General features: G+C 44.8%; 2 protein-coding genes across 3 annotated transcripts in view; both read left to right on the top strand.

The window, feature by feature from the left end:
* Positions 1–10645, top strand: part of tbc1d9 (TBC1 domain family, member 9 (with GRAM domain)) — a 37651-nt gene extending 27006 nt beyond the window's left edge. For both annotated transcript variants that reach the window (XM_041843241.2, XM_045206337.1), the window contains 11 exons: positions 2701–2818; positions 3067–3352; positions 3944–4073; positions 4356–4454; positions 4650–4718; positions 5436–5697; positions 5878–5943; positions 6639–6725; positions 6991–7059; positions 8371–8474; positions 8667–10645. In XM_041843241.2, coding sequence (XP_041699175.2) covers positions 2701–2818; positions 3067–3352; positions 3944–4073; positions 4356–4454; positions 4650–4718; positions 5436–5697; positions 5878–5943; positions 6639–6725; positions 6991–7059; positions 8371–8474; positions 8667–9464 — 2088 coding nt within the window. In that variant the 3' untranslated portion in view covers positions 9465–10645. The remainder of the gene's footprint in view (positions 1–2700; positions 2819–3066; positions 3353–3943; positions 4074–4355; positions 4455–4649; positions 4719–5435; positions 5698–5877; positions 5944–6638; positions 6726–6990; positions 7060–8370; positions 8475–8666) is intronic.
* Positions 10646–13291: 2646 nt separating this feature from the next.
* On the top strand, positions 13292–17318 carry ucp1 (uncoupling protein 1). Its single transcript, XM_041843240.2, has 7 exons — positions 13292–13399; positions 14386–14522; positions 14839–15046; positions 15203–15400; positions 15780–15881; positions 16270–16450; positions 16913–17318. Exons 2-7 carry the CDS (start codon positions 14397–14399, stop codon positions 17025–17027), a joined length of 930 nt encoding a protein of 309 aa, XP_041699174.1. The 5' UTR covers positions 13292–13399; positions 14386–14396; the 3' UTR covers positions 17028–17318.
* Positions 17319–17944: the final 626 nt, after the last annotated feature.

The following is a 17944-nucleotide window of genomic DNA, read 5'->3' as shown; positions in this document are numbered from 1 at the left end:
CCAAAATAGTACAAGCACAACATCACTATTAATCATAAAACACGTCAAGTTTATTTGAAAATTCGAAAGAAAAAGAACACACAAACACACAATGCCTCAGTGATTAACAGAACTGTTTCACAGATCACAGAACTATATCAGGGTGTCATTTCTCAGGCAGAAATGTAGATAAAAATAATGAAATCCTGTTCCCCAAACAAGTGCAAGAACCACAGTCAAGAATAGGTTAAATATACAAATACAATAAAATCAATTAAAAACAATAGCACATCAACATAAAAACATATAAACATAAAGCTGGAGCCTGAGGACAGTGTCCAAAAGCACAACATCACTATTAATTATAAAACACCTCAAGTTATTTGAAAGTTCTGAGGACAAAGAACACACAAACACACAATGCCTCAGTGATTCACAGAAGTATATCACAGAACTATATCAGGGTGTCATTTCTCAGGCAGAAATGTAGATAAAAATAATGAAATCCTGTTCCCCAAACAAGTGCAAGAACCACAGAGTCAAGAATAGGTTAAATATACAAATAAAATAAAATCAATTAAAAACAATAGCACATCAACATAAAAACATATAAACATAAATCTGAAAGCGTTGCTCAAACTCCCGTAACAGTCCCGTTATTTTATCTTTGAACCGCTTCATGTCTGCGACATTTTGGGTCGCGCACAAATTTTTCAGACAGGGGAAGTGAGCTGCATCACCACCGGCAAGTTGCGTCTCCCACAATGACAGCTTCAACTTGAAAGAACGTATGCTGTCATAATACTGCGTGACAACTTTGTTGCGCCCTTGCAGCTGTTTGTTCAAGTTATTCAGGTGCTCTGTAACATCCACCATAAATGCAAGGTCCGGCATCCATTCTGCGGAATGAAATTCTAACACTGGTTTGCCCTTTTCTTCCATGAACTGTTCAATTTCTTCTCGTAAATCAAAGAAACGCCTCAGCACAGCACCTCGGCTTAACCATCTTACCTCAGTGTGGTATGGCAGGCCATAGATGTGGTCTTTCTCTCTGAGAAGGCTGTCAAACTGACGGTGATTCAGGCTTCTGGATCGGATGAAATTAACAGTTTGGATGACCACCTTCATGACGTTATCCATCTTTAATGACTTGCAACACAAAGCCTCCTGGTGCAAAATACAGTGAAAAGTCAAAAAATCACGTCCTCCATTTGCAGATTGCACTTTCTCTCTGAACTTTGTCACAACGCCTGCTTTTTTCCCGATCATTGAGGGCGCACCATCTGTAGCCAGGCTGACAGCGCGGGACCAGTCCACTCCGACCCTGTCCAGCGCGCCGACGAGTGCGGTAAAAATATCAGCTGCTGTCGTTGTATCTGTCATCGGCACCAACTCCACAAACTCCTCGGTGACGGTCAATGTGTCATCAACTCCGCGGATGAAAAAATTGCCAGTTGTGCAACATCTGTAATGTCCGTGCTTTCATCAATTGCAACCGAAAACGCAATAAATGACTTTACTTTTTGCTTCAACTGGCTGTCCAAATCCACTGAAAGATCGGAAATCCTGTCTGCAACTGTGTTTCTTGTCAGGCTGATATTTGCAAAAGCCTGCCGCTTTTCAGGACACACAATCTCCACTGCCTTCATCATGCATGTTTTTACAAATTCACCCTCACTAAATGGTTTTGAAGCCACTGCGATTTCATTAGCAATGAGGTAGCTAGCTTTCACTGCAGCGTCACTGATGTCTCGGCTGTGAGTAAACACAGACTGCTGTTTCTTCAGACCCGCCAACAGTTCATTCACCTTCTCTCATCTCCGCTGTCCTTGAAAGTTGTCATATTTGTCGGCATGAAGACTCACATAGTGGCGACGAAGGTTATATTCTTTCAGCATAAATAGGATGACAATTTTTCTTGGAACACTCTGCACTCTGCGTCCACTTTTCTCTTTTTTGACAGAGACATATTGGGGCAATGAGGGTGCCAAAGCACATAATGTTAAAAGTAGAAGCCGTAATAAATATCGCGGGCAAAACAAAGTAGCTCATTGGCTGCACGTGCTTGACCTACTTGCTCTGCCCCGGTATAAACAGTTTGCTTGCTTAACACAATTGATATTGCGCCATCCAGTGGACGCAATTGGAACAGCAGTTTATTGAAAAATTGCAGCGCATTTTTATACTTTACAAAATTATTATTATTATTTATTTTTTATCATCTCGCGGGCCGGATTAAACCCGTTTGCGGGCCTGATTCGGCCCGCGGGCCGTACGTTTGACACCCCTGTTCTAAATGTTGTGTTTATGGACAAACGTCTGATTCTGCAGTGAGACCGTGAGAGCTTGTTGCGCACACACACACTTATTTTACTACACAAACATTCACACTGCTCTTCAGTTTTATAAATGGTCAAGTCCCATATTAGTTTGCCACCTCTAGCTGTCCTGACTCCCCTGTGGGTCCCTTATCATGGTTCCCCTCGCGGGTCCAAGCCATGTGGTTCCCTCTTGACTGCCGGTCCATCTGTTGGCAGCTTGAAACTCTGACAACGTTAAACTCTGGCTAAAAACTGGAGTCCAGACCTACTCTGTCACATAGCTGTTTTATTTTATTCTTGTTTGTTTTGCTTTTTGAAGCGCTTTCAGATTCTTTCTGTAAAGAAAAGCGCCATAGAAGTTGAATTTATTATTATTAATAATCTTGGTTCTTCTTCCTAGGCCATGAACATAGTGACGTCGGTGCTGCTGCTGTATGCTAAGGAGGAGGAGGCCTTCTGGTTGCTGGTGGCTCTGTGTGAGAGGATGCTGCCTGACTACTACAACACCAGGGTCGTAGGTCAGTTGGAAGCTTCTGGAATGAGGCTTGTAGTAGGGCAATTGGTGGCTTTTTGGCAGACTTTGCCTCTGTGTTTTAACTTTGTCTCAGTGTGTCTGTTTTATGTCTGTGTGCATATCTGTTGGCATCACTCTCCCTCTTAGTGTATCAGTGTATGCTTAGGCCTCTTTTTCTGTTTCTCTCGTGGGCTGTCTCTCTCCAAGAGTCTGTCTCTCTAACCTCCCCTCCCGCTTCTCCTTCTCCTCCAGGGGCTCTGGTAGACCAGGGTGTATTTGAGGAGCTGGCCAGGGAGTACGTCCCTGAACTCTACGACTGCATGCAGGACCTGGGAGTCATCTCCACCATCTCCCTCTCCTGGTTCCTCACCCTGTTCCTCAGTGTCATGCCCTTCGAGAGCGCCGTTGTGGTGGTCGACTGCTTCTTCTACGAGGGCATCAAGGTCATCTTCCAGTTGGCGCTCAGCGTGCTACACGCCAACATCCACCAGCTGCTGGAGGCCAAGGACGACGGAGAGGCTATGACCGTGCTGGGAAGGTGAGGACGGGGGGGTGGCGGACCGACGAGGGGCTTTTCAATTCCGATCCTGGAGGACAGAAACACTTCTTGATTTTTGTTTCTACCTGGTAGTTAATTGTGTTCACCTGGTGCCCCAGGTCTGATGAAAACCAGAAGTGTTTTGGCCCTGCAGTACCAGAATTGGAACAGCCCTGGACTAAAGGGACATGACTGGTAGGCCAACCCATGACTGGAACACTGAACCTAACCTGAAACTAAACTAAAACCCTAACCTTTGTCCTGACCTTAATCCTAACCATAACTAATTAGGTCATTCAACATGGGTTTGCTGGTCAGTCATGCTACTTTAGTTTTTCCCTCAGAGCAGACCCCATGAGTCAGGGGTCAAAGGTCAAATTGTATTGGTGGATGTGACACGAGAGATTTTCATCTTGTTTTGAAACACTGAGCAATAACAACGCTTCTTATTTTGCGGAGAACTCAATTAAAACGTTATATTGAAAAACTCTTTGACGATATGAATGATTTGGTTGTGATTTATTTAAATAACCTTTTCATAGAGAAGCCTTTGCTCAAGGAATATGCTTGAAACGTCCATTGTGTGTGTAGGTACCTGGACAGCGTGACCAATAAGGACAGCACCCTGCCCCCCATCCCCCACCTCCACTCCCTGCTGACAGACGATGGGGAGCCCCACCCAGAGGTGGACATCTTCAAGCTGGTCCGCAGCTCCTACGAGGTGGGTCTCCACACCATGACCAGGGCCATCCACCCGTCATTCAATCATTCCTTCATTCTGCCAGAGATTGGGTCAATTCCATTTCAATTCAGTCAATCGAGTTTAAATGGAATTCAGCCCAACCCCGCTTCCTAGACCCAAGTGTATTCACTGGTAGAACTGTCGCTCTGTTTTGACCTTTACTCTGGCTGGTGATTATGCAGTCTCAGTGGATATCCCAGCCGTGGGATAGCAGCAGTGTTGACCTCTCTCTCTCTCTCTGTCCCGTGTGGCTGTTTGTAGAAGTTTGGCTCCATCCGGGCGGACGTGATCGAGCAGATGCGCTTCAAACAGAGGCTAAGGGTCATTCAGACCATCGAGGACACCACCAAACGCAACGTGGTAAAGACCCCTGCTATCACACACACTGTATGGTACATCAGATGTTGGCTGTGGAGGATTTCAAGTCATTTTAAGCCATTGTTACTGCTCTCAGGGCTGTTTTTAGAGGTTGAGGAGTGTGTGTTACTGATTGTATTCAATGCTGGTTAGTACTGATCTCCTCACACAGCTCCTAAATCCTCTGTTCTCTTTCAGGTCAGAACCATTGTCACAGAGACTGCCTTCAGCATCGACGAACTGGAGGAGCTTTACGTTCTGTTCAAGGTTAGAGTGACAGCCAAACTACTGTAGCCAATAGGAACTTAAAGGAACTTCCCTCTAACCAATAGGAACTTAAAGGAACTCATATCTTCCTGTATTGCTTTTCCTCAGCCTCCCTTTCTCTTTGGCAGGGTGTCTCATTTCTCCTAGCTCTCACGTAGTGCCATGCTGCCACGGCAACGCTGAATTATGGGCTATAATTGGAGCCGGGACTTAATATCCATAGAGACACATAGCTAAAACCCTGGCAACAGCATTTTACTCTTCATCCATTAACACAACGTACGCTCACTGCTCAGTTCTGTTAGAGGACATGGAGAAAAGACAGATGAGTCTTCAGCACAGTTCTAATGGTCAGGGGTGTTGGTATAAGATATGAGAAGTGGGAAGTAGAGGACTTATAATACCCAAGGTTGTGTTTTTTTAGGAAAATCTGTAAAGCATGAAGAACATAGCATGATGCAATGTTTACATTCTACACTTGTTCTCTGTTGAAATCAAGTACATATCCATTAGAACATTGTGCAAAGCAATTCAGCGGCATCTGTGCATTTCCTCACCGTGCGCGACCACATTTCCCCCTTAGCATAGGCATCACCATTCGGTCTCATTCCACCTCATCTCGCTTCTTTATACTTTATAGAAAACTGCTATATAAATGTAATATATTTATATAATTCTAATTTAAACCCTGTTGAATCTATTTCTATCATCTATCAGGCGGAACACCTGACCAGCTGCTATTGGGGCAGCACGGGTGGCAGCAACCCCACGGAGCGCCACGACCCCAGCCTGCCCTACCTGGAGCAGTACCGCATCGACCTGGAGCAGTTCAGGGGGCTGTTCTCCCTGCTCTTCCCCTGGGCCCCTGCCAACGGGGCCAACGGGGCCCATGCAGACCCCCTGGCCCTGCGCTTCTTCAGGCTCCTGGACCATAACGGAGACTCTCTGATTAACTTCCGGGAGTTTATTAGTGGACTGAGTGAGTATTGGTGGGGGTGGAGGTGGGTGAGGGGTGTATCTATTTTGCAATGTGTGTCCTCAACATCTTTGTTGCAAAAAGAAGTTGACGAATGATTGTAGCAACTGGTCAAAATGGATATTAAGTCTATATAGACATAATGAAATGTTCTGACCAATGATAGCGTCTGGTGTATTTCAGGTGTTCTATGCCATGGGGACCTGACTGAGAAACTAAAGCTCCTCTACAAGATGCATGTGATGCCTGGTAAGTGTGTGTGTGTGTGTACTGTTCACAGAGAGGAAAAGAAGTCCAGAGGGAAATGTATACTCCTTATATACTGATAACTGAGTGAGGGGGAGGGTGTTTTGAGGATAGGGGATTGGATTTATTTACTGTAAAAAATTAGGAAGGAGAAAATCAAAAATGTAAGAAGGCTTGTTTTGTTCTCTCCCTCGCTTGGTTGAGCATATGGAGCACCAACCGACGCTTCCCTTCTCTAGACACACACCAGTATTTTAACTGGGCTGTAAATCTACCTCTCAATCAGAAGAGCTTTCATGGCTCAGCTGGCGTTAATTCCATGTGTAACAGCAAAGCCTGAAGCAGCTATTGTTTTGGTTCTCGGAATGCTGTGGTTTGCTTTTCTTCCTGTGCCAGCCACAAAGAAACATGTAAACATTGTCTCTGGCACGGTATCACAATAATATGTTGAGAACTAACAGATGTTGAGCGAGAAAGGAGGAAGAGGATACAGAAATGACTGATAAAGGCATTGATTTCAGACTTATGATCAAACATTGGGATGTGTGATGTCTTTTTCAACTGCAATGTTTGAAGCGTTATGATAACGCCCTTACACAACTTTGAGCGTCTGGAAAAGCGCTATATAAATGCTATCAATTAGAATAACAATGATAATGACCAAAATGTTGATGTTGTCCCTTCCTGTCCCCTACTAGAGGTGGCCCATGAGCAGGAGGAGCCAGACTCTGCCTTCGAGGCCACCCAGTACTTCTTTGAGGACATCACTCCAGAAACTTCCAATGGTAGGCCATGTCCTCATCAACATGCCAGAGGTTACACACAATGTTTTCACCCCAAATGGCACCTTCTTCCCTATATAGTGCAGTACTGTTGACCAGAGCCCTATGTGCCCTCAATCACAGTCAGACACACTCCACTCATGGCATGCATCAACCTATTTCAACCTCTGTCACGTAATTTTTTTCCTTCAGATGACTTCCTGATGTGACCTTTGACCTTTTGACATGTAATTTGACCTTTGCACTCTTGACCCTTCCCTTCCTCCAGGCCTTGACCCCAAGTGCAAGAGCGAGAAGGATGACGGGTTCGTCAGGGTCACGTTCAAGACTGAGAAAGGTACGCACTGCTATAAAACAGTTATGAGACATGAGTATCTATCCCTTGTTTGTACAGGCTCAAATCTAAATTATAATACCTTAAGCCACAAAGTCTACTGTTCCTGTTGCCAGTTTGAAAGAAATTGTGCAAAGGCCTTTATTTACTGTACCTCAAGAACACACTCCTCCCACTGTAAGCAAGTTAGCTGTAGCTAACAGGGTTGGGGTCAATTCCATTTCAATTCAGGAAGTAAACAAAAATTCCAATATCAGTTTACTTCCTGAATTGACTAAACTGAAATGGAATTGACTCCAAACCTGGTGCTACTACTCACAGAGAGGGCAAGGAGGGTTGGGCTCTCAGCTGATCATTCAGGTGCAGTCGTTGGTCTTTAGAGCTGGGGCTGTGGAGGTGGTATGGCCTCCTCACCTCCGCTCTCTCTCGCTCTCACCTCCTCTCTCACCTCCTCTCTCGCTCTCCTCTCCTCACCTCCTCTCTCGCTCTCCCTCTCCTCACCTCTCTCACTTCCGACCTCCTCGCTCTCTCCTCCTCTCTCTCCTCTCTCCCTCCTCACCTTCTCCCTGTCCTCCTCTACTCTTTATACCTTCAAGAACACAAGCATGAAATAGTTGTGCTTTTCGGTATTAGAATGTAGCATTCATTCTATGTCCAAGTACTCTAGCCCCCCAAAACGTTCTCAGAACGTTACAACCATAGCATTCTAAGGCCATCTTGTTACTAGAACAGAATCCCTAAAATGCACACAGACGGACACAGGCAGACAGGCAGACAGACGATATCAAGCTCCTAGCCTACCTCAAGAGATGGGTAATCATTTCAATTGTTAATTTAGTACACAAGTTATTTATTTTATGTCCTTTGCTTTCTGTCTTAGCTAACTGCAATCTTAAAAGTATTTGACACCACGCACACACACATCTCAAAACTCTGGGTTGAAATGTTGAAAAGGGGAAGCAGCAATACATGTTTTCTTGGAGCAAAAATGTCTACGGTTGCTGATTAGGGACGATATACTTACTGATTTTCCAGACGATAAAATTCCCATTAAAGAAATAGTTCCTAATAGAATTAAACAGTTTCAAAGTGCAACTGGAAGTGTCACATGTCAAATGGTCCCCAAGCTATGCCTGCATACCACTTCAGTTCATTGAGGACATATTGGTGTGTGTTCTCTTATTCATTCAACACTGCCTCCTTGACAACAACACATACATCAGTTGTTGCTGTTGTTATGGCCTCCTATAAATAGTCAAAGCGTGCCAGGCTGCTAGCTTTAACTCTTAACGGCCACCTCTGTTGCTTCTACAGTGAAGAAACTGCACACCCCTGACTACCACCACTACCTGAGGCTGTGGAATCAGGGCACCAAGAATAAACTGGACAACATGAAGGATCTGCCCAAACTCAACCAGGTAAGAGCATTAAGAACCACACCAACTCCCCAGGGGGAGTCAGTGGAGTCCACACCAGGGAGGCTAGGATCTAATTGATAAACGTGGCTGTGTGATGCTATGATATAGTGTGTTGTGCCAATTATTCTACCTCCTCTACCTTCCCATGCTAACCTGTATGTCTTCCCCTCTCTCGCGCTCTCTCTCCTTCAGAGCCAGTTCATAGAGCTGTGCAAGACACTCTACAACATGTTCAGCGAGGACGCCCAGGAGCAGGAGCTGTACCACGCCACGGCCACAGTCACCAGCCTGCTGCTGGAGATGGGCGAGGTGGGCAAGCTCTTCTGCCACTCCAAGGACCAGGAGGAGGACCAGGACGACCCAGAGGAGGCCAAAACCAGTGGGCCAGCCAGAGATGGAGGGGCCAAGTCTGGGGGTGTCTTCCAGCAGAGGGGCCAGGGAGAGGGGGAGCAGGAGGAGAGCCAGGCCAGGCCGTGTGGCCCCGGAAAGAGGGACGGCGGGGGCGAGCAGCTGTCCGCCATGGAGGACATTAAGCTGGAGGACTCGTCCCCGAAAGACACAGGGACATCGTCCTCCATGCTCATCTCAGACGACGAGACCAAAGACGACACGTCCATGTCGTCCTACTCGGTGCTCAGCGGCGGCTCCCATGAGCTCGACGACAAGCTACACTGCGAGGACATTAATGACGACACTGTCCTGGTGCTTAGCGAGAATGGGCCCCACGGTGGAGGTGGAGGGAACGGGCCTCACGGCGGAGGTGGGCCCCACGGCAGAGATGGGGGGCTGCCTCACAGCACCAGCATAGATAAAGACTGGGCCATCACCTTTGAGCAGTTCCTGGCCTCGGTGCTCACTGAGCAGGCCCTGGTGCTTTACTTCGAGAAGCCAGTGGAGGTGGCCGCACGTGTCACCAATGCCAAGAATGTGAGGAAAGTGGGGTGCCCCCTACTGTCCACTAGCGACTATGAGATCTCCCTGTCTGGGTAGCTAATGCCTCAATGGAAAAGAGAGAGAATTTACACAGAGACAGGCTCTGTAGCTTGACTGCTTCGGAAAACAGGGAAACACAGTTATCTGTCTGTCATGTATATGTACAACGTGAAAAAACCCAGTATTCTTTGTTGGGTGACAAGAATGACAGTCTGTTGGAACTGGAAAGTCTAACATTTGTGTACGATACTGTAAGAGTAAAAATTTAAAAAACGACCTGCTCTTAGCAATGTATTTTACCAGATGTCAACAACCTGTTTTATCTTTAGGGTTAGAAGGTTCTGTTCAGCAGAGGGACCAGGGAAGGAAAAAATAGGTTTTTATTGACCTTTGACCTCAAACGGAATTCAGGCAGAGCCGTGGTGTATGTACAGTACATGTATTAGCTGAGCTTGCTGTACTTTATATGAAGTCATGTATACATGTTACTACTAATAATCGCTAAACCAGTTAGACTACTACGTATCATGATGTTTAGGTCTTACAGACCACCAGCCCAGTCCAGGGAGTGGCCTGTCACAGTCTCAGAGGAACACAGCTCAGTCAATGTAGAGTTCTGTTAGCCGCTAACTCATTAGCCGCTAGACTAATTGACTAACCACAACCTGTGGTGCAGTTGTACTCGCTGCTAATCTATTAGCCGCTAATTTACACTAGAAACAATGGGTTAGACAGGCAGCATACATTAGCTACAATGAAGAAGTGACTGTACTTCTAGAGTTGGGAAGATTAGTTGCCGCCGCTTCAGGATAACCCACACTTGCACTGGAATGAAATATGAATCTTAAAAAGTGGTGATGAAACCTTTATCAGACTCGAGATGTACTTCTGAAAGTTCACTAAGGAAAACACTGTTTCGATTTCATTTTTGTGTGGTAGCTTAGCCTGCATACTGAACTGTTCTGCTCACTTGTCTCTTCAACTAGAGCACATGCACTTTGTTTTATCATGGGAAAAAATAACATTTACAACATTTTTCTTTATCCTTCCGTAAGCATGTTTTCTGCCTTTTTTTGCCACTCAAAAAGCTGGTTTATTAATTTTTTTACAATGTTTTGAACTGCTGTTTTTTAATGTCTTTTTTTGTTCCAATGTGAATGAATTTGTGTCATGTACAAAGGTCATGATTTTAAGTGTTCTGTACCACTTCAACTAATTAAAGTGTAGAATGAACGGTCCTACGCTACATATTAAAAATGTCTTATGTCTCTTTATGGGATTTATCAATTAGGGTTGCTCATACTGTAGCCTGGGATAAAAACTGATATGCTCCCTTTCAACATTGAAACGTAGCATGTCAGGATGGATTCAATCCAGGCTACTAATGTTGTACTCTCAGTAGAGGTGGAGCCAGAGCACCCTCTGGTGGAGAAGAAGAGAATGTTACAGAATCAGACCCAATGTCCTGCAATGCCACCAAAGATGGTGGATAAATTAAGATGGTTCACTCTGGCCGTTGTACTATTGAAAAAATGGACAGTTCCTGTCTTCTTAAGGGGATGGCTCTCCCATAGACATCAATGCGATAGCAGTTGGATCTGGTCTACTCAGCTCATTGACTTCCGTCTCTGATGCCGCCACTACCTTTCACTGTCTTCTACCTTTTCAGTAAAAGGAAGTGAAGGGTTAATGGCTTACATCTTTGCAGTTCTCCAGCTTTGACAATGGTGCACAGTGTCAGCTTGAGAGACATGCTGAAATAGAGACTTTGTCACATAAAGGGGTTTTGAGAAGGTGGTTTGTGAAATCTCTCACTTATCTGCTGTGCTGCTCTGCAGACGTTTGGGGGTGTGGTTCAGGTTGACCAATAAGAGCTTGTCGTTGTAATGCATATGGGCACATTATCTAGCAATGATTAATCCGTTAACAACTCTGCGTAGTAATGGATTGGGTTGAATGAACCGTTTAACTGACGTCTAGTTGTAACTGGTCTGCTAATACGTCATTCTCTGTCCTCCTTTTACTGCAGTTATTATGTAATATGGTTCATCCCAGGACCTGAGCAAATGCATCATGTCCCTAAATTATGGATCAAATGTCATTCGAATGTAGAACAGAGTTTGGTTTTTGCCCTAGCACTACACAGCAGATTCAGGACGACTTTGGGAAACTGATGTAGAACACTGGATCTTAATTAAGATTCTGTGTTGTTAGGATAAAGAATTGGATGATCTATTAAATCATAAACATCTAATGTATGATGCTGGATTCTAGCTGTTTTTTTACCATTCATCCCAGTGCCTATAGGCGCATAGCCTTATGTATGGTAGCAAACAATGTCCCCAATTCCCTCTTGTTTTCAGGACTATTTTCTGTTCATACTCAGATCACCGGTTTTTCCTCTGTTTTGTCCAGGGGTAATATGTTAACCAATAATGTTCTGTTTACTTCCTGCTTTAACAAGTTCTCATTCCTGTGTGTTTACCATGACCCTGGGTGGTCAGCCTAACCACACTCTTAACACCCACCCGCTTAACCCGGAAGCCAACCGCACCAATGTGTCGGCGGAAACACCGTTCAACTGACTACCGAGGTCAGCCTGCAGGCGCCCGGCCCGTCACAAGGAGTCGCTAGAACGCGATGAGCCAAGTAAAGCTCCCCCGGCCAAACCCTCCCCTAACCCGTACGACGCTGGTCCAATTGTGCGCCGCCCTATGGGACTCCCGATCACGGCCGGTTGTGATAGCCCAGGATCGAACCCGGGTCTGTAGTGACGTCTCTAGCGCTGCGATGCAGTGCCTTAGACCGCTGCACCACTCGGGAGGCCCAGGGTCAGTTTTTCTAAGTCTTTTACATAACAAGGTACCGTTTCTAGGCAGCTGAGCTAGAGAAGGAAAACACCCTGCTGTGAGGCAATACTCTTATCAGCCCCCTTTGACCTTTAGTCCCTAGTTCACGTCACAACCCTCCCACCTCTGTCACCTCTGCATATTGACCGAGAGGCAAACTATTCGCAGCACATGTACCGGCATTACCATTTGAACTGCTCTGGGACGTCAGTCCATTCCAACACGTGCTCAAACATTTGTCCCCCCTAAAACTACTATTTTTCATAGTGACATATAACTTATTGTAGAGAATTAAGATAGCTGCTAGCATGGTTAAACCAGACTGAACTCTGCAGCCTGGTATGTTTAAACCCCTTTATCAAAAGGCAGCCAATCGCAAAAAAGCCAACTATCTCACCTGGTCTGTCACAATTCCATCAGGAACACCAGTGTCCTTTTGACAGACTGTCATGAATCTGGCTGTTAGCCTATTAAACTCTACGACCCTAAGCCCCTGTCCTCCACACCCTAACTCCTATTGGCTGAGAGCTTAGACAAGCCTCTCGACAACTGGTACCATGGGTCCCCTGCACATTACTGATGTTATTGGTAGAAATGTTGTAGATAAGCAACATATTGGTATAATGAGGTGAATGATTACATCCAGTAAACCCACCTTCACCAACTTTGTGTTACTGATACTACTGATGTTCATGGAAGTCTACTGATAGCTGTGGGATGAACAGAGTAAAAGGGGACCAGTGGTTCCAGATACTCTGTGGTAGCTAGCTATGTATGACAAAAGGTACAATGAGTGGTCAATGTTGCCACACTGCCCTGGGATGAATGAAATACTCCCGTTAAATGTTGCAATGTAGTTACAACGCAATGTACCGGTAAATGTGTTGTTTTTCACAAATATTAGAAGCTGTGCATGGCTGTAGGGGTGATTTGGACATTGACTTTCTTGACAGTGAGTGGACTTTGGTTTGGCCCGTGTTCCTGTACACAGCAACGCCTCTCTCTGGGGCTAGTCAGCAAAAAATCAAATAAATATGATGCACGACTTCTTTTTCCAGGGTTCGGGCAGGCTCCCTGGGACTATAATCTGGGCTCTCGCGTCCTAGTCAAACAAGGAATTTAATCCACTGGATTAATAACAATGTAAGTACTCTTACACCAACATGGTTTAAAATACTTTTTAGATTAGACCTAATCTAGGTTTTGTAAATCTAGGTTTATATTTAATGTGTTGCACCGTTTAATTTTAAACCTGCATTAGTTAATCTAAGGTTAAATCTTTAAACTATGAGTAGTTACACATGTCATTCACCATAGCAATATATTCTCATTCTATTGATATGGAAACAAACCAGCACTGGTCATTGCTAGCTAGCAAAGTGAGTTTGAAATACAGGCTATTAAAACCAATTGCACTTTTTGGTCAAATTAGTTAGCTGGCTAGTTGACTTTTACAAACATGGTATCCATGAGCTAAAATCGTTAATCACACTGAAAATAAAGCACATACACTGACATTTTATCAATTTAAACCTCCTGCAGGGGCCAGTTTAGAATAATCCTGTATCTATATTTTAATTAGATTTTAAAACAATGGAACAAGATTTAAACCAAGAACAAAATAAGAACAAAATTAAACTTAGTTTAGAAGGATTACATTTAACTAAGATTAATTTAAAACTAGGTTTAAAATGTTGTTAATAGATAAACCTTGATTTAACCCAGTTAATAAACCTTAATATAACCTAGTTAATGACCTTGATTTTATCCCAGTTAATAAACCTTGATTTAACCCAGTTTAAGAGTTAATCCATGTTGGTGCAACCCACCCCTATATAACACTGATGTTTTTTGATCTGTTTGATTGTTTTGATTATCATAATCAGTGCTGTTCAGTTGTTCATATGAGGTCATGTGTTTTCAAATATCACTAAGTTACTCCTGCCAGAACAATAGGCTACACACTGCACAGGCTATTGTACTTTGAAACCGAATCAACAAATTGATTGGTATATTTACTCAACAATTTCCTAAGTATACACAGCATTTTCCAAAATCACAAGGATGGTAAGAGAGCATAGATGTGGCAGTGTTGACATCCCTCTCTCTTCCTCCCTCACTGTCTGCAGTACCAGGGACCATGGTGGGAATGAAGCCCTCTGATACACCCCCTACCCTGGGGGTGAAGCTGCTGAGTGCTGGGACAGCGGCCTGTATCGCTGACCTGGTCACCTTTCCCCTGGATACAGCCAAAGTCAGACTCCAGGTACTGGTTCAATGCCCATCGCCAGCCCTGAAGACTTGAGTCTGACCCGCTGGTTAACTTGTCTGCATGCATCTCCAGTGTTCACTGTAACATTTACACTTGCTGTCATGAGAGCTTAGTTGAGTGGCTTTCACAAGTGTTGCGAGGTAAGCTCTTGTGAGTACTGTGGAGGCTATTGTAGGTACACCATTGTTTTTAGTTCTTACTGTGGCATTGCAATCTTGTTTACTTGTGAATAGTTCGATTTTTACTGGTACCTCCTGTAACACTGATTCTTGTGCGGACCTCCGTTAACACTGACACTTGTGAACCCCAGATTCAGGGAGAAAAGGTGGCGTCGGAAGCTACCAAGGGCATCCGCTACAGGGGTGTGTTTGGGACAATCAGTACCATGATCCGGACGGAGGGGCCCAGGTCGCTGTATAACGGTCTGGTGGCGGGCCTACAGAGACAGATGTGCTTTGCCTCCATCAGAATCGGCTTCTACGACAACGTCAAAAACTTCTACTCTGGCGGAGCAGACAGTAAATTAGGATAAAAACAGTTATTAATCAGAGATAATAATCTGTGATCTATGACATATTTTGTACCAAGAGAAGAAGCATCATACAGTACCTCAATCATCATCCTTTCAGTACTTAACAAACCCTCTTACCCCCTCTTCCCCTGTCCTATCCAAGCTGCAAATATTGGTATCCGTATCTTGGCCGGCTGTACCACGGGGGCCATGGCTGTGTCGTTCGCCCAGCCCACTGACGTGGTGAAGGTTCGCTTCCAGGCCCAGGTCAACCTGACCGGGGTGGATCGCCGCTACACGGGCACGATGCAGGCCTACAAACACATTTTCAACCATGAGGGCATCCGCGGGCTCTGGAAAGGTTAGTCAGTACAACCCTGGGCCCCATTGGTTGATTTGCCAGTAACACCGATCCCCATTGGTTGTGTTGCCGCTAACCTTGAGCCCCATTGGTTGTGTTTGTCCATAGTGGAACTGTTTTCATAGAAAAAAACAAAGATTGCTGCCTATGGCAGTATGTCACTCTCATCCAATGTCAGGGATGTACAGATATTAATCGGAGCATATGCTGCTAAGTTTCTGATATCAAGGTGGGACAGAACTTGAGTGCATCTGAATGTAAAGCTTAGCAGGATGTTGTTGATTTTTCTAGGGCCTTTTTCTAATGATAGACTAGTGGTTTAATTCTGGTATAACGATTGGGGTTATTAACCAACCAACCTGCTTCTTGTTCACTCCAGGCTGTCTACCCAACATCACTAGGAACGCTCTGGTCAACTGCACAGAGCTTGTGACCTATGACCTCATTAAGGAGGCCATTCTTAGGCACAACGTGTTATCGGGTGAGTGGGTGCTATTGGTGCATACAGTCACAGCGAGACAGCTGACTGGACAGAAGTCCACACACCCTCTCACACTTTTGTCTTCCATTTGTCTTGCAAGCCTGATAACAGAGTACATAGTGCTCTGTCCAGCTATGGAATAACACATTGTGAACGGGCTAACACTTATCCAAAGGGTTTTTTATTGCACCTTTTACAACAAAGCGGTATAAACCAGAGATATGGATTTCCTGCTGGGCTTGAGACAGAGGCCTTATACAGTACAGTGTATCTGCATGGCACTACTTGAACATTAACTTTAGTGCCTGCATTACTGTTTTACAACTGTGCCCATTGATATCTTTGTGACAGTGTTTCAAAAGGGCTCTTGATGACCGTTTTCCCACAGATAACCTCCCGTGCCATTTTGCGTCTGCGTTCGGCGCCGGCTTCGTTACCACCTGCATTGCCTCTCCGGTGGACGTGGTGAAGACACGGTACATGAACTCTCCGCCGGGCCAGTATAAGAGTGCCATCAACTGTGCCTGGACCATGGCCACCAAAGAGGGACCCACGGCCTTCTACAAAGGGTGAGCTCACTAACAGTCACACACACTGTACAAACAGACCGGTGTCCTCCTTAACGGTTTAACAAGCATCAGTCTGTTGATAGAACAAGGAATTTGGATGTAGTTCTACACTTTAGAGTCCTCAATGATATATCATTGATTTAGCTGTTTTGTGTGGTTACCTTGACACTGTAATTCTACCAGAGGAGGCTGGTGGGAGGAGATATAGGAGGACAGGCTCATTGTAATGGCTGGAATGGATTGGTATCAAACACATCAAACATATTGAAACCACGTGTTTGACTCCATTCCATTAATTCCATTCCAGCCATTGCAATGAGCCAGTCCTCCTATAGCTCCTCCCAGCAGCCACCTCTGAACTCTACTAAGGAAAACCTTGGAGCATTATGAGGGCTCTTTAGTGGAAAGTATCTCCCAGACAGGCCAACTAATGTTTAATTTGTCCTCTTTTGTTCCCTTTAGATTCGTGCCCTCTTTTCTAAGGCTGGGCTCGTGGAACGTTGTGATGTTCGTGTCATTTGAGCAGCTCAAGAGAGTCATGATGATAGGAAAGAAGAAGATGGAGGACAAAAGTTAAATTCATTCCCACGTGCAAAGAAGAGCCCTTTGCAATGAACGGATTGACAAACGCACAAACCCTAGCCATATTGAGTTGGACCCACAATGTAGTGTAGACTACAGGAATACTATGGACCACGATCCATAACGTTGGCCACGAGATTCCTATGTGTTCGACTGTCAGCATGTTTTATGAATAATGAGGAATCCTTTGTTAAAAAAGGAGTTATGAAAGTGCATTTGAAGTGCATCTACCCTGTATGTGGCTTATTATGAACGCACAGTGTGGGAAAAGGAATTCCTTGGAGAATCGTTTTTTAAATTTTTTTTTTTATTTATTTTGACCTAGATTTCCAAGGGCCTTTTTCACCAACGGTCTCATTTGTATGATACAGCAGCCTAGCGTTCTCAAACCACCGGTCTCTATAATGATGTGTTCAGCACACCTGCCACTTGTGAACTAATCAGCAACCCGCTGTTCATTTAAATCAGGTGTCCAAGTGTTAGGATACAGTACTATAGGAACGACTGGTGGGCTAACAGGACTGGGTTGAAAAAGGCTTCCCTTGTATAGTGTGCTTAATTTTAACCCCCAACAACAACTGCACCCCGGGCACAGATAACGTGGATTTCGATTAAGGCAGACCCCCGCACCTCTCTGATTCAGAGGGGTTGGGTTAAATGCGGAAGAAACGTCAGTTGAATGCATTCAGTTGTGCAACTGACTAGGTAATAATAATATGCCATTTAGCAGACACTTTTATCCAAAGCGACTTACAGTCATGTGTGCATACATTTTTACGTATGGGTGGTCCCGGGGATCGAACCCACTACCCTGGCGTTACAAGCGCCATGCTCTACCAATTGAGCTACAGGTATCACCTTTCCCTTCCATTAATTCCACCAAAAACGTTTTGTAAGTTATAATAGTTTAAT

The sequence above is a fragment of the Coregonus clupeaformis genome, chromosome 22, assembly GCF_020615455.1.
Source record: "Coregonus clupeaformis isolate EN_2021a chromosome 22, ASM2061545v1, whole genome shotgun sequence".
Taxonomy (NCBI): Eukaryota; Metazoa; Chordata; class Actinopteri; order Salmoniformes; family Salmonidae; genus Coregonus; species Coregonus clupeaformis.
This window is presented reverse-complemented; position numbering and strand designations above follow the sequence as displayed.

What these genes read in the sequence shown, in the direction of transcription:
- ucp1 (XM_041843240.2), top strand. Translation starts at nt 14,397, where the DNA reads ATGGTGGGAATGAAGCCCTCTGATACACCCCCTACCCTGGGGGTGAAG. An exon ending in CAGCCAAAGTCAGACTCCAG is followed by an intron (nt 14,523 to 14,838) that starts GTACTGGTTCAA and finishes TGTGAACCCCAG; the next exon opens with ATTCAGGGAGAAAAGGTGGC. An exon ending in CATCCGCGGGCTCTGGAAAG is followed by an intron (nt 15,401 to 15,779) that starts GTTAGTCAGTAC and finishes TGTTCACTCCAG; the next exon opens with GCTGTCTACCCAACATCACT.